Source organism: Pelodiscus sinensis, chromosome 16, assembly GCF_049634645.1.
Source record: "Pelodiscus sinensis isolate JC-2024 chromosome 16, ASM4963464v1, whole genome shotgun sequence".
NCBI classification, from domain to species: Eukaryota; Metazoa; Chordata; order Testudines; family Trionychidae; genus Pelodiscus; species Pelodiscus sinensis.
Genome location: NC_134726.1, coordinates 23646631 through 23661927, shown reverse-complemented (window position 1 = coordinate 23661927; position 15297 = coordinate 23646631). Strand labels below are relative to the sequence as shown.

The following is a 15297-nucleotide window of genomic DNA, read 5'->3' as shown; positions in this document are numbered from 1 at the left end:
AAAAGTCCTTAACTAGTGAAACAAAAACAAAAATCAAATTATGGCCTGTGATGGGGCCATTGTAGGAAGATTCTCAGAAACTTTAGAAGCTTTAAGTTTTTGCTCTTTATGGGGGAACATGGTTTCTTCCAAAGCTCCACAGAGTGGTCACCAAGGTAGAAATCTTATTGTTTTTCCTAGAAGGAATAAATTTAGTACAGTACTTTGGGAGCTAACCCAAAACTTTGGCAGTACTTGTGCACAGGTTTTCTGGAAAACATTAACAAAAACAAAATTATTTTGATGTTAAATGTTTTTACCCCAGTATGGAAGCTATTAATAAATGGCTTGTTTAAATATGAAAACCATTTAAGATATTATCAAAGGAAAAGTTACTTGGATTTATCAATACGGTAAACAAATATAGGCCTCATCACCAATATTTCTTTCACTGACATTATTTGTATTGTTTATATCTCTGCACTGTATGTTAATATAAAACTTTAACAAGTTATTGAGAACAGGCTTTATTTAAAAGCCAAAATATTACAAAAGTCAGCATAATATACACTGTTTACTTGAAGGAAACCTAAATTTACTTACCTCCCTGCTCAATATCTGAATCTGTAAGATGTGTGAGAGAAAAACTTGCAATGTTTGCCGGAGTAATAGAGAACCTGGAATAAGGTGATGAATGTGACCAGTTTTGTTCAAGACTCCGGGATGGTGGAGGGGGTGAAAAGTACTTAGAATTGTGAAGAGGTGGCTTAGAACTAATGAGATTATTTGCTGACTTAGCTATAAAAGAGGGTTCTGGAGAAGAGAAATCATCATCCCATTCAAAAGCTCCACCTAGAATAAACAATCAGAATTGATCAGGCTGTATGTAATTTAAGGCAGTAAGTATAAAGGAATAAGTGAAAAACTGTATTGATCTGAAGAATACTACTAGGTGTATCACAGTCCAACTCTATAAAAGCAAATGCTAATCAGCAGATGAAATATACTTAAACAAGTTGTGTATCTTAGGGAATCATTGGGACTACAAATTAATGTTGAAAGAAATCTGAAAGCTAGAAACTTCTGGTGGTAGAATGTATGAGTCACAGGTCAGGGGCCTTAAATACCCTAACATTCTTTACCACCACATTTTTCTTTCTATCATGTCAACTCCAGTTTGATGTAGTGGTTGTTACTGAGAATTGCTATTGGAAAATATTGCTTGTTATTTGAGAGCAGCTAGTGAAGTCCAGCTTTCAAAGTAACAAAGCATTAATTTGCTAACTAACAGCTTTGAGATATATGCCAATATTATTGTGAAAAATTAAACAGATGGGGGATGCAATGTAGGAATTCTGATTTTTAAATAATTATTTAATACAGTTAGTTATTTTAAATACATTGATTAAGTTATGTTCCCTATGATACATTTTTGGACATATTCAGATGTTTCCAAAATTTAAGTATTTTAATATTGCCACACAAGAACGACTATAGTAGGTCAGACCAACAGTCCATCTAGTCCAGTATCCTGTCCTGCCAACAGTGGCCAGTACCAGATGCCCCAGAGGGAGGGAAACACAAGTAGTAATCCTCATGGGATCCCTCCCCTGTGGATCTCTCTCCTAGTGAAGCTTAAGAAGCTACGAACTCCCATGCTATCATCATAAAGACATGGTTTCCATGGCTAGCAGGAGCTACAATGGCAGAGTGAAATTAAGAGAAAATATTACTTAAAGCTTTATATTTTCTTCTTGATTCATTAAGGCCATTGAAGCTCCTCTGATATGACAGTAGGAACTCCCTTCAAACAGCTTCTCTGGCTTCACCAGAAGAGCCACTGTGGAAACAAATTTTTAAGTAAGTATGAAGAAGTTTTACAAATGCACAAGGAAATAATAGTGGGAAAGTTAATAAATTAGATATTTATGGTTTTAAGCAGTTGCATTAGGTCACCAGGAATGGGAATATTCTGTAGGGCCAGTAAAGTTTTCCAGACTCTAATATGTATTGGGAGTAAATGTCTGAGCCCTGATAAAGAGTATCTTATACAATCAAGGCACCGAAGGCAGTGTTGTATGGCATCTTTATGAAGATGTATTATATTCCATAAAAAAAACCAGGTTTTATTTAAAATACACTGTTTTGTTAACCAGAAGTACCTTCTTCATCAGTAGAACTTTCTGAATTTGTAATTCTGTTCATGTAACTCAGACCTGAAGATAGGACAGGCGTGTTAGCAGAGCCTTGGTTGTTTGATTCTGCTGCACGGTTTCCCAGCTCTTTGGTTGGTGTTTCCTAAGACAACCCCCCAAAAAAACCCCACCCCATACACAACAAAACTTAGTTCAATTCCATTATTGTACATTCGTTATATATACAAACAGATACAGATGCCAGGGCTTCCAAACCAGGTAGGTATTTCTCAAGCCCAACTAGACTACATAGCCTCTCTTCAACCAAGATCATAGCCAAACTTCAATTCATATTCTATATATGTATTTGCTATGGATTACAATGCATGGTATTTCATTCAAGTTGCACTGATGAACACGACAATGTTTGAAGGAAGTGTGAATTTTTAAACTGTCTCTCCCACCTGCTGTCCTCTACTTACAGAGTCCTTAGAAAAAAGATATAGCACTGAAGCGTAAGATTTTGAGACTGACCATTTGTTGTCTTCTCTGCATGAAACTATTTAGTTAACTATTTTTCATTTTCAAAATCTATCTTTCAGTTTCATCCACCATTATTCCAATTCTATCCTTTAATACTTCTGGATGAGGGAAATTTAGTAGGCAAGGTATATGAAAAAGCTACTAGTATGTAATCAGTTAGTGAAAATGAGCAATACAAAACCAAATATTGGGAGAGATATAATTCCAAGATAGCAGGTGTTTTTTCCTCCAACAAAAGAACTGCTATTTCTTTTAATGACAGAGGCCACAGAGCAAGAGAGTCACCTCTATTTTCTACTCCGATATGCAATAACCCTTTTAATATTTTTTATCCATGTCTTCTCCTGCAAGATTTTCAAAGCTCTCTATTCATTTTAAATTACCATGCTAGTCTGTGTGGCCATAAGGTTTAAAAAAAACAAGAGTGTGTTATTGTATAAAGTGAATAAGGAAACAAACGTAACCTTGGATTTTATTAAGTAGGTCAAACATTTATATTGTGTTTGTATTGGACTAACTTGAAGAATCACATGTATCAGATTAAGAAAAAGAAGAAAATACTGAAGTTCAAATACTGAGCTACTCTACTGTGACCAAATGTAACAATTTAATTTAGCCTTATCACATACACATCTATTACCATTCTGGATGAATGAAATGCATTAAATAGCTAATCTGAAATAGTATATTTATAATGAAGATACTTGAATTGGAAATTCACTAGAATTCGGATACTAAAACTAGTTAAATATAAAAATGGCAATATTTCTACAATCAGTGTAAGAACAGTCCTGACCTGTAAAAATATTTGTTATATACATTAAAAAACAGGCCAGATTAATAAAGTGCTTGTAAAAGGTGTCAAAATGAAAGTCTTGGAAGACCATATTCTTCTGTCCAGCACAGGTGTGATTGGTCAAGCTCTCATACACTATGTAAAGCAAACTACATTCACTTTATAAATACTAATTTGCATCACTGCACTGAATTTGGGAAAGAATCTCAAAAGGTCCTTGCTGAATATGCATAAAAGGTTTGTTAATTAGATGAATGGCTAATTTTGTAAAGATTTAACAACAACAAAGTTTGCCAGTATATCTTCTTCAATTGGGGCTTTACAATTTTGATAATTTTCTTTTTAAAAATAAAAATATCTAATTTCTGGAATCAATGCTTAGTAATTAAGAGGTCAAAATACCTGATCAAACAGATAGACTGTGACATCATCAAAGAATGTTACTGCCTTTTTCTCGCTTTTCCAATACTCAGAGGGCCGATCATGTTTAAGAGACTTCGGAAGTTTCAGCAGGCTTCTCAGATGCTTTCCATCATCTTTATCAGAAACAATCACAGGCACTTGATGTACAGTTTCATCTTCACTGTCTGAGCTAAGACTACACATATGGAAAGTTCTCATATCATCCTCAGAATCATCACTGTTTTCATCTTCTTCATCTGCATCATCTCCGTCCTCTGATGAATCTAGCATTCCAGAAACATTAAGTTTACCAAGGTATTTTCCTTCAATATCTGGCTCTTTCAGTTTAGGTCCTTCAATGTGGCACAAGGGTTTTTCAACATCAGTTGAAACTGAAGGATTGTGTATGTTATGAGTAGACTTTAAGTCTCTGCATGGAAGAAATTCTGAAGTATTAGTGCCAACACAAGAAACATTTCTGCGAAATTCCTCATGTAGTTTAATTTCACCCCCATTGTTTTGTTCCAAATTCACTGCAAATATCAGATTTTCTTTAGTCCAATTGTCAGGAGACACCTGCATCTTTACATCTGTCTGCTCTCTCCCCAATTTATCATATAATTCTAATTGTGAGCCTACATTACCCGGGTCCTGGTAATCCTCTATTTGATTATGCTTTGATTGTATATCTTCAAAACAATAATAATCTTCAGCTTTATTCTTTTCTGTGCTAGAAGATGTACTACAAGTATCTACTGATAGTACTGTGGATTCTGCTGATTTGTTTACAATCTCTTCTGTTTTTTTGTCAAACTCAGAATCATTATCAGAAAAATAAGCAGAGTCTCTATAAGAGTTCTGATTTCTATTAGCAAAATTTGTTGTGGTTATTTCAAAGTTATTATTGCTATTTACTGAATCTGAGCAAGCTGTTTCTGCAGAAACAATGACTACTGGATTGGCTGACAAATCACCCGCACTCCTATCACCATCAACACGTAGTGCAGGATCTACGTTAGATGCATCAACAGAAAGATGGGAAGACCATTCTGGAGACTCCAGATTTTCAGTTTCATAGCCACTATCAGCAGGTTTATCAGGTGGCAAAAGTTTCTGGGGACTCTGAGCCTCTAAGGACTCTAATACCTCATTCACATCTAATGAATCCACAGAGTCTGGTGTTTTTATGGAATGCTCCACAGTCTGTGAAAGAGATGATGAGCTGTCTTCCAACAGATGATCTTGACTTGCACAGTTTGATGAAATGTCAGATATTAAAGTCACTTGTTTAGGAGCATCACTATATTTAAGATTATATGAAGTTTCCTTATTGTTCTCCAGTAAACCCCCATCTAATACAGAAGACATGTTCTGCAAATCACAGTTCATAGGTTCCTTACTAGTATTTCCTCTCTCTATACCAAGGTTTCTATCCAAAGTAATACCATAATTAACAAGTATTTCATCTTTTATCTGTTCTGCAGACTCTTTAGTTTCAAGTGTGACACCCAAGTTTCCAAAACTTTTGGCAGTACTAGACAGGATTTCAATGGGGGCATCTTCAGTGCCTTGCTCCTTTCCTTGACAGAGACCATCATTAATACTGTAGGATGAATTTTTATCCACTCCTTCAAATAAAAATGTATCACTGCCTTTTATTATGGGGAGGTTCTGATGTTTATCCTGTGACTTCTCATCTATTATGGGTGAAGAAGAGGGCACCTGCATTTCTGCAAGAGACTGAAGCAGAAAATTCGCATCTTCATCTGCAGGTACATAGAAAATGTGATCTTTGCTCTCAGCTTTTAAATTATCATGCAATAAAGAAAAGTCTGGTGTATTTTTATCCAGTTTTAGCTCAATGTCAAGAGAGATCCTATCTGATGTTTCTGATAAATTTTTAAAATCCATTTTTTCTGATTTTGGTCTGATGTCATCATTGGTATCTTTGTTAGTCACTAGTCCCTTTAATAAATTCTTCTCTTGAAGAAACAGAAAGTTATTGGAGAGTTCTTCTGCAGATAGCAGGCTAAAATCAGATTCTCTAATATTTTCATATAAGGAACCAGCCTCATTTTCAGAAACATGATTAGGACTGTCCTTATCAGGATAAATGATTGCTTTTGATACCTCTAAACTTGAACTTAAAGCTGTTGGCATAAATTCAACATGAATATCATTTAGTTCAGTTAAGTCAAATATATTTCGGTTATTTGTCAATTCCTCTGCTCTGTCAATATCTCTGAATATATTCTGGAAAGGGCTTTCAGGACCATTAGTAACATGTAAAGCCTCATCTTTAGGATCTCTGTTATAGTGGAAAAATTCCTCATCTGTGCTGGATTCTTCAGCATTAAAATCCCTGGGAACTATGAAAAGAGATTTTTTCTCCTGTACAACTTCTTGATGATCAACTTCTGTTGTGAGCACAGCTGACTGATTATCAAAATTCATGCTATTGCCCACACCTTTTTCCTCTAACTGGATATAGTAATCACTTCCAAGAGATCGCTTGTGAGCATCAAAAACGGGAAGTACCCCAGGTATATTAAGTGATGCTTCTTGACCACTTTCCTCCTTTGTTCCAGACTGTTGTTCTGAAAGTGGCCTTTCAAAAACCTCAACTGGAAAGAAAATGTTTGTGTATGTCATTGCTTCATCAGCATTCATCTGACCACATTCATCAAAATGATCGTGCTTAGCTTCCTCCCAGACATATTCAAAGCTGAGTCCTTGACTTGTTTCAGTTACAGTGAGTACTTCTTCCATTTCACGGCCAAGGCGATCTCCTGTGAAATGATCTAAGATTGGAAATGCAGAATTATTTGATTCTCTATTGGACATATTTGGCTTAAGAGCATTCCACTGCTGTTCAAAATCTATCTCAGAATCTCTTTGGCTTTGCATGCGGAGATATGTTAAAAGTTTGTGTACTTCCTCTGCTGTTGGTCTTTTATCTGGAGGTAGCCAGCAGAACTGTAGAATTTCATACCTGTGATGAAGAAAAGGATATTTTCAGCAGTTACCATATATAAAAATAATTGTATTCCCCTTCAATTCACTGCATGGACAGGCTACACTTCAGTTGGTTACTTTACATCAAGCAATTAAACTCAAGAGGTTTCCTTTTGTATTCATGTATTTTGCAAAAAATATTTTCCTTATCTGTTGCAATTCCTTTTCCAGAAATATACAAACATCTCTAAAAATCACTTTTCCAGAAATATACAAATATGCAGCTCTTTTGACTTATTTGATAGTATAAAAATTACAGCATTTGAGAAACCTCTAACAATTCAGAGTTGCTTTTTAAATAGTCTAAAAAGAAAATTACCATCTATCAGAATATGGCTGTTCCAGATGTGGCTTAGAAAGTTTAACAAGTTTCTCTTTTATGACTTGGGTTAGAACTTCTTTGTCAGAAAAGCGTGAATAAGGCTGAGCAGCATTGTCAAAGAGCTCCCACAATGTTACACCCAGTGACCTGAAAGAGAGACATGAGTTTTCTATTAAACATTTTTTTATTATTTGTATTAAAGTACTATATAGTGGGCCCTCTTGTGCTAGATTCCCATAAAAGATTAAAATCAAGAGAGGTTTTGTTTTATCTGATGCATAGAGCATCTAGATAACTTTACAGATGCTAGCTTTTAGCAAACCATCCTCTACTCAAGAAGCGTAAAATAGGCATGTGTATAGGACAGCTCCAATTCAGCCTGCTCATCACAAATTAAAATGTCTATGCAACATGAGGAGGAGTGTCACTGTAACAATGATTTTTTATTAATTCCCATGATGGTGAAAAGATCAGCTGATGCCACTGAGTTGCATTAAACAAGTTGGTTTCAAGTGGAAAAGGCAGCATTTCTTGCTCAGCTGCATAAAAATAAGTGTTGCAAAAGAAGTCAAAATGGGTTAAGGCAAAAGCAAATAAATATAGTGATTCCTTAACCCTCATCTATCTAAAAGGTCTATGCAGAGCATTTTATCCATTACAATATGAGGAACTGTCACGCTAGCTAACCTGCCTTCATCCCCATCTTTATAAAAGAAACAAAACCCAGAAACACTGAAATCCTAAGTAGGTAATATTAAGATTTGATGTTTATCTAAAAAATACCTGATCTAACCTATATAGTGCACAGAAAAGCAACTAGAGTTTCGTTTGGAATGCATAAAGTTTAACTGCATGAACTCATAGTAGCACAATGGCTTATCTGAGGATCTGGTATGTAAGGTAAACAGATATTACAAACTGAGGCTTTAAGTCACTACTGTCCTAGGCCACCTGCTTTCTGGTTAATGCAATAAAAAGGAAATCAAATTATTCTACAGGTTGAACTTCTCTAGTCTGGCATCTTTGGGACCTAACCAACTCCAAACCAGAGAATTTTCCAAAACATGGGAGGTCAATATTGTGTAGCAGCATTATCAACAAACGCTTTCACTGCTTACTGGGCTTTAAGAAGACATTTAGGGATAAATTAGAGCTAAACAACAGCACAGAACACAGAGCCAGTACTGGTGGCTGTAAACAAATTTTATGTGACTTGGTAACGCCCGTCATAAGTGGGCATTCAGTTAACTAAAATCATGCCACACCACAGATGTTGTCAGACCAGAGTGCCGGACTAGAGCGGTTCAACTTGTAGTATTCAATGAAATTTATTCTACTGTCTAGGTTCAATAAAAATTAGGATTTCAGGTAATGTCTTGACTCGTGGGCCAAAATCCCCTTTTCAAAGTAATTTAAAAGTCTAAATGTCATAGAAAGAAATTAAACAACTTGGGTGATTTTGAAAATTTTACCCACAGCTTAGATTCTTTGCAGACCAATCAATGGCAACAACCAGTGTAAATGGGAGCAAGTGAATCTATTTAACTTCAGTTCTTTTAAATGAATGGTATATTGTGGAACACAAACGTTAAAGCTCTACTGTAGTGTATTGTGCCAAGGTAACGTTACCCTGTTACCTAACATGTTGGCCATAAGTATCAAAACTTTCTACATTATCTATGACAATTACCTTAGTGACCAAATCATTTGTTGTTCCACTTATTAACTGCTGGCAAATGTTTGCCTTGTACACAAGCAATTATTTCTTTTACAACTGAATGTAAAAACCTAGTCTGTTAAACATATTTCCATAATTTTATTTTGAAGTTATAACTGCTTAACAGTAAATTTAGAGTGTTAAGTGTAATTTCAAGTCAATAATAGAAATTAATCTGAAAAATTCCTTCAAAACAAAGACAGCAGAATATTAAATCTAGCACATCAAGCCAACAGTCCATTTTGGTGCATTCTTTACAATGAAAATACATTGATTAATAATTGTATATTTTATAGTGAAAAATGTATGAACTCCAATTCTTTCAACTGTTTAAGTTTACTACATACCATATGTTACTATACTTGGTTGGCTCTGCTGTTAACAATCTATCCTGAAAGCTTGTTACTAGCTCAGGTGCAATCCATCGAAGAGGAACAAACTTCTTCTCCTCTGTCTCAACATAATCCTCCTAGGTATGACAAAAAGAAAACCAAAATAAGAGTGAATCTAAGGTTAAAATAATAGAATCATAGGATTGGAAGAGACCAATGCTTTAGAGATGCTCCAAGGTTTGTTTTTTAGTTAATCTCCCATTTATCTTAATTTTCACTCACTATTAGGTTCTTTCTTTCAGATACAGGTTGGACCTTCCCATTCTGGCACCCTTGAGTCCTGAAGAAGAGAATTCACTATACCAGTTTACTGCCTGCAGCTGGCAGGCTATTGCTCCAGCATGCACCTTGCCTCCACTTCCACCCCTCTCCCCACCCTGGCTGGACTGTTTGCCCAACTACTACCCGCTCCCTTACCAGCCCTGCTTGCCACCAGGCTGTGTCCTCATCCCTGCACCATGACTGGGTTGCTGACCCTATTGCCCCTGGCTGACCCTCCAGACATTAGACTCCCAGGCTCTTTGGTCCAGATGCATCCATGGTCCTACTGGATGTTGCTGGATCCGAGAGTGCTGGTTTTCAGAGGTGCAACCTGTATTTTTTTTCCCCTTCAGCAGAAGGGCATTTGCATGTTCTCTGAAACACCTTAAATGCTTCTATGAATGATTACACAGAGAATAAATGGTCTCAGCATCCTTCTGCCATAAAAAGTTACCTTAATTCTCTGTAGAGCATAGAGGTGCCTATTGAACAAGAATATCTTCTGTGAGTGTTTATCAAAGTTCAAGCATTTTGTACTGAAAACCATTCTCAGTATATTAAAAATATTTAGAAATAGTTCAGCAGCTAAAATACTTCGAAGATTGGCTAAGAAAGAAAATGGGATTACAGTTGACACTGCCCTCCTTTATTCAGTTTGTGGAGTACAGTAATTCCTCATTTAACATGTGCCCACTTAACACATTTTCACAATAGCACAATTTTTTTTAGGGAACATTTTTTGAATTGCACGACCGTCCCCGGATTAACATGATTTCCCCAGCTGGACCGTTGCCGGCAGCTGCATGGGGCTTCCCCCGCCTCCCTACAAAACGGTTGAGGGTTCACCGCTCGCTGTGCCGTTCCCCACTGACTCCCCCTCTCCTCTGCTCCCACTTGCAGGCCGGCAGCTGGGTTTCCCCAGCTGGCCTGTCACCAGCAGCTGTGCAGGGCTTTCCCCACCTCCCTGCAAAGCGGTGGATGGTTCGCCGTTCGCCACGCCGTTCCCCAGCAACCCCCCCTTGCCGGACGCAGTGTGGGTCCCAGCAGACCCGTCACAAGGGCATACTTCCAACCCAATCTCCTCTCCCGTCTCCTCCCTTTCCCTTCCCCAGAGCCAAACACCTCCCCTCCCTGCTGTAACCCAGTCCCCTTTCTCCCCCAACCTTATGTCCCGATTCCAACAGACACCACCACTTGAAATGCAACTCTCAACTTTTCCATTATTTTCAGTGGGAAAATTGACCCTGCATAACATGTTTTCACTTAACACAATCATTTTCTGAAACATATCTATAGTGTTAAATGAGGAATTAATGTATAATATTTAGAATTAATATGAGATGTAATTAACACTTTCATTTCAAACAATATTTTAAACTGATCAACAATATGTTTGATCTTTACTTTACATTTTAATTCATATCTTGTTTAACTTCTACATCATCTCCTGCATTCTTTTATTTTAGGTCTCTTGTACAATGAGGCATGCAAGCTTAAATGGTAACTGGAAGTTCTGTTAAATGTGTGGGGAGATGAGGCTAAAATCAGGTTAGTCATGTTCTCTCATCAGTTCTCTAGTAAGCAATGTCACCGCTAACAATTCAGTTAAATGTTATACATCCTGTACTTACATGAGAACCAATCTAATTCGTAAAGCACCTGATCCAAAACATAACCCCATAAAAGCAGTCATTTTATATTATACTGGTTTGTAATATTTTAATTTTAAGATGCTCTGAATCTCTTTAAAACTGATTAGGCAAAGAAAACACATATGTTGACTTACCTTATATCTACTGAATCCTATTCCATAATCTCCTACTTTTACGTTTAAATCAGATGTAAGAAAGCAATTCCGTAAGGCTAAATCACTAGAAAACAAATAGTGCAATAATGAGAGCAAAAACAAGACAAATGGATATTCAATATTAGTTTGAGAGAAATATCAATAATGTGGCTAATGTAATGAAATTCAATTCAGCATCAACCTAGATTAGAGCTTGAAGACCAATCATGATGTTAAATAAGCAAAATGCTACAGAAAATGCAATCACAAAAAGTTTATTTACATGCCGTTTTTCAATACTGTTCTTGTTTATATTTTCAGTATCACACAAGCCAAAAACAAATCACATTATGTTTCACTAGAACAGCGGAGATCATTTATGCTTTTGTCGTCCTCTTTTCTGGAGGTCTAAATATAACAATGAATATACTAAGAGACTATCCCTCCCTCTTTATAAAGGTAAGATATTAATATAATTTTGAGATTAGATTTACTTTTATGATACTTGGGGCTACAAATAACCCCTCCTTATGCCAGTCCACCTCACTATATCTTATGAAGCATTCATGAAAGGAAAGGTAGATGGTGCTATCTCCCAGTGAAAGCCATGCTAGTGCCTGCTAAGGACTCCTTCTAATGGAGGATGCTGCAGAGGGCATACTCTCAATCACCACATTCTATAACTGGGGTGGACAAAGGCCGGTGGATCCGGCCTGCAGCCGCCTTGCTGCTCCCCCTCTGCCAGACCAATAAAGAGCTGGGGACATGGGAGAATGTGAAGTCTCCTCCCTCCCCGCCAAGGGCACATGGCAACTAGAGAGAAATGCCATCTGTTTTTAATACAGCTGACCTTACTCTCTAGCCAACATGTGGCCCCCTGCCCCCAGGCCCAGATTGGCCTGGAGGTAGGGGATGTGTGAAGTATCCTCCCCCTGCCAGGGGCGTGCGGCATCAGAGGGAACTTCTGGCTGTTTTAAAACAGCCAGCAGCACTCTCTAGCTTCTACACACCTCAGGCAGGGCAGGGCAGGGGGCGAGAAACTTTGCGTGCCCCCGTGACTGGCCTGGGGGTTGGGTGTGTGCGCGAGGTCTCCTCCTGCTGCAGGACCTAGAGGGAACCATCAGCTGTTTCTCTCTATGGAGAGAGGGCAAAGACTTCACACTCCCCCAACTCCAGGCCAATCAGGGTCTGTGGGTGGGGGAATACGAGAAGGCTCCTGGCTCTGCCCCTTCTGCCCAAGGCTCTGCTCCTTCCAGGGCAGCCCAGGGCCACTTTAGAAATTTGTGAAGTGGCTCTCTTTTAAAAATTATTGCCCACCCCGTTCTATGATCTGTCATAGACCAGGCACTAGCCTGCTATGTGCTTTATACACAGGAGGTTGTGGTTGAATCGTGCTGACACTACTTAAATTTGTTGTCATGCACTGTGCATGAAATTGAAATATTAGAAATCTGAGCAATCCTGGGGTGAAATTATTTTCTTGCTTCCATGATTCCAAGAGATACATATTTTGCCAACAGTATTTGTTTTTATTCCCCTCATTCCCAACAAGAAATTTTAAAGCCTCTCACACCATCACGCAAAATCTACCAAAAACCTGGATACTTTGAAGGTTCCCACTGCTACTCACTGGGGAAAAAAATTATGCACACATAGATGTGGGTCATGTTTACTAGCACAAAGAAAGACATTTCATAGACTACTGTTAGATGAAAGCCCCTTCACCACATTTTGGTATCAGAATTATCTAAATACATTTTGAGTCTAGAGCTAAGATAAAATGCCATTTAAATCTGAGAATATTAGAAAGTGACAGAAAACTATGCCAAAATAAAGCCAAATGTCAGGATTTCTAATAAATAATCAATGTTATTAGATAATCTACCATAATCTAATGCAAGGTAACTTTTTAACGTGCTTTGTTGAAAATGACCACACTGCACCTGTAAGACAGAGGGGAAAGCAGAGGAAGAGGAGAATTTGCCAAAAGTTTGTGAATGGGTTTGCCAGTCCGCGATATAAAAAAAGGTTTGCAACCACTGGACTGTGGTACCTGGACCGAAAACAGGGAGAGGAGCTGGTGGGAAACCGAATGAACACATAGTAACCCACATTGTCCACTTATCTGCAGAGTTCTGGCCTGAATAAAAGCAATGTCAGTTGTCTCCTGTCCTGTTAGTATATAGCTAGACAATATAAGTAACAAACTGTTTATAATGCCCAACAAAATGTAAGTTTAAAATGCAGCAATCACTACCTCCGGGTGATCTGGTGCAATAAGGCATGCTCTTAAAGCTCAACTTACAAAAAAAGCTGTTTGTAATCGTTTATGTTCAGTCATTAAATGCCACAGACAAGAAAGAGCACATCATAGGAGTTCTTAAGTTCTTCTACTCTACCTAAAAGAACCCTCGAACTTGACACACCTAGCATTTAATTTCTGCCATCCCATGGTAACAGTCTCTGCCAAAACGGAAGTTATAAATAATGTAGGTTTTACATAGTAGGTACAAACATCTGAAATTGTTTTTAAAGAAAGACGCTTATTTACCCAAACTATAAAGAACCAATCAATATTCTGCGTAATGATTTACACTTAATATGCTATAAACTATTTAAATATACACTACATCCATGAAAAGACAGTGTATCAAAGCTCCAAGGAAACAATCAGAGGTGCACAGAAGTTGTCTCACTGGAAAAAACCTAAAAGCTTGGAGAAACACCAATAAAACTCATATCCAGTTTCCATCAAATTCATCCCATCACATGATCAGTAAGGTAGCTATAGCTGGTTCAGCTAATCGTAGTAAGTCAGTGGTGGTTTTAGAAAAGACTCCATGTAAAAATATTAGCACTTCATTTGCCCCCATTTTAGCCAGGGGAACTTGTTCTCTTTTGACAGTATGTTTAGAAATTGTTATCAGTTGACAGATGACTTGTCTATGTATTATAAGCATTTTGTATTTACACTCTCAAGAAATTCCCATCTGATTTCAAGCAATCAAAGCTGGAAAAACACCTGAAAGAGAATATTAATATAATACAATTCTAGCTGCTTGAATTTACCACCAACAACAAAATCACTGATGCTGGAGCTTTACCACATACTCTGACAGCATCAGGATAGTGTTGCCAGAAATAAACATTTGCAATGACAGTCTTGCAGATCCACAGGCAGCTATCTACCAAACTTAGCTACATTTTGGAAAAAAAAACCTCTGTTTAGAAATTGCAAAACCATTATTTCTCATGTTCTTTAGACTGGTAATACTATTAAAAGTCATTATTCAAAACTGTTCAGTACAGATTAAAAGAAAAGCTTTCTACTTGACAAGGAATCCTGGAGGAAGTAACAGCCTTCACCTAACCCCCTAAATTGAGAATTCTAGTTTTTAATATTCCAGACCCTTCTCTAAAACAAAACTTTTCTTAGCTGAGGAATGGGATGCATTTTGGAGCTTATCAACACTGTCTTTAACTTGCTGGAGGAATTATTGTGGTGCATGGTACTCTCAGCTCCTGGGATAGAAAGACTGAGCCCAGAAGTCACACAATTCTCCTGCAGCTTCATAGAGTCAAGTTAAATGCCCCCATCACTGTCAGTTGGGGATGAGATGCATTTATTTCCTTCAGTCTTCACTAAAAAAGTTAATTGTAACTCAAAAAGGGGAAAGGAACAAGCCAGAACTGAGAAATAACAGGCTAAGTAAGAATTGATAAGTAATATGTCTTCAAGTCAGCAGGACATGGTGAAAGTAATCTTACAATATTGAAGGAAGTAGCAGAAGCAATCTCAGAACTGTTAGCAATTATCTTCAAGAACTTGAAGGTCACAGTGTATTAGAGTAAGGCAAATACAGTACCAATCTTTAAAAAGGAGAACAAAGAGGACCAAAGATTAGAAACCAGTCAGCCTAAATCAGTGTCTTTCAAACTAGGGGTCGGA

General features: G+C 37.4%; 1 protein-coding gene across 3 annotated transcripts in view; it reads right to left on the bottom strand.

Moving 5' to 3' along the window:
- Positions 1–15297, bottom strand: part of LMTK2 (lemur tyrosine kinase 2) — an 84183-nt gene that overhangs the window by 4887 nt on the left and 63999 nt on the right. For all 3 annotated transcript variants that reach the window (XM_075899511.1, XM_075899512.1, XM_025178561.2), the window contains exons 8-13: positions 11349–11433; positions 9257–9378; positions 7190–7339; positions 3856–6847; positions 2142–2277; positions 583–831 (exon numbers count right to left, since the gene is read on the bottom strand). In XM_075899511.1, the coding sequence (XP_075755626.1) occupies positions 583–831; positions 2142–2277; positions 3856–6847; positions 7190–7339; positions 9257–9378; positions 11349–11433 (3734 nt within the window). The remainder of the gene's footprint in view (positions 1–582; positions 832–2141; positions 2278–3855; positions 6848–7189; positions 7340–9256; positions 9379–11348; positions 11434–15297) is intronic.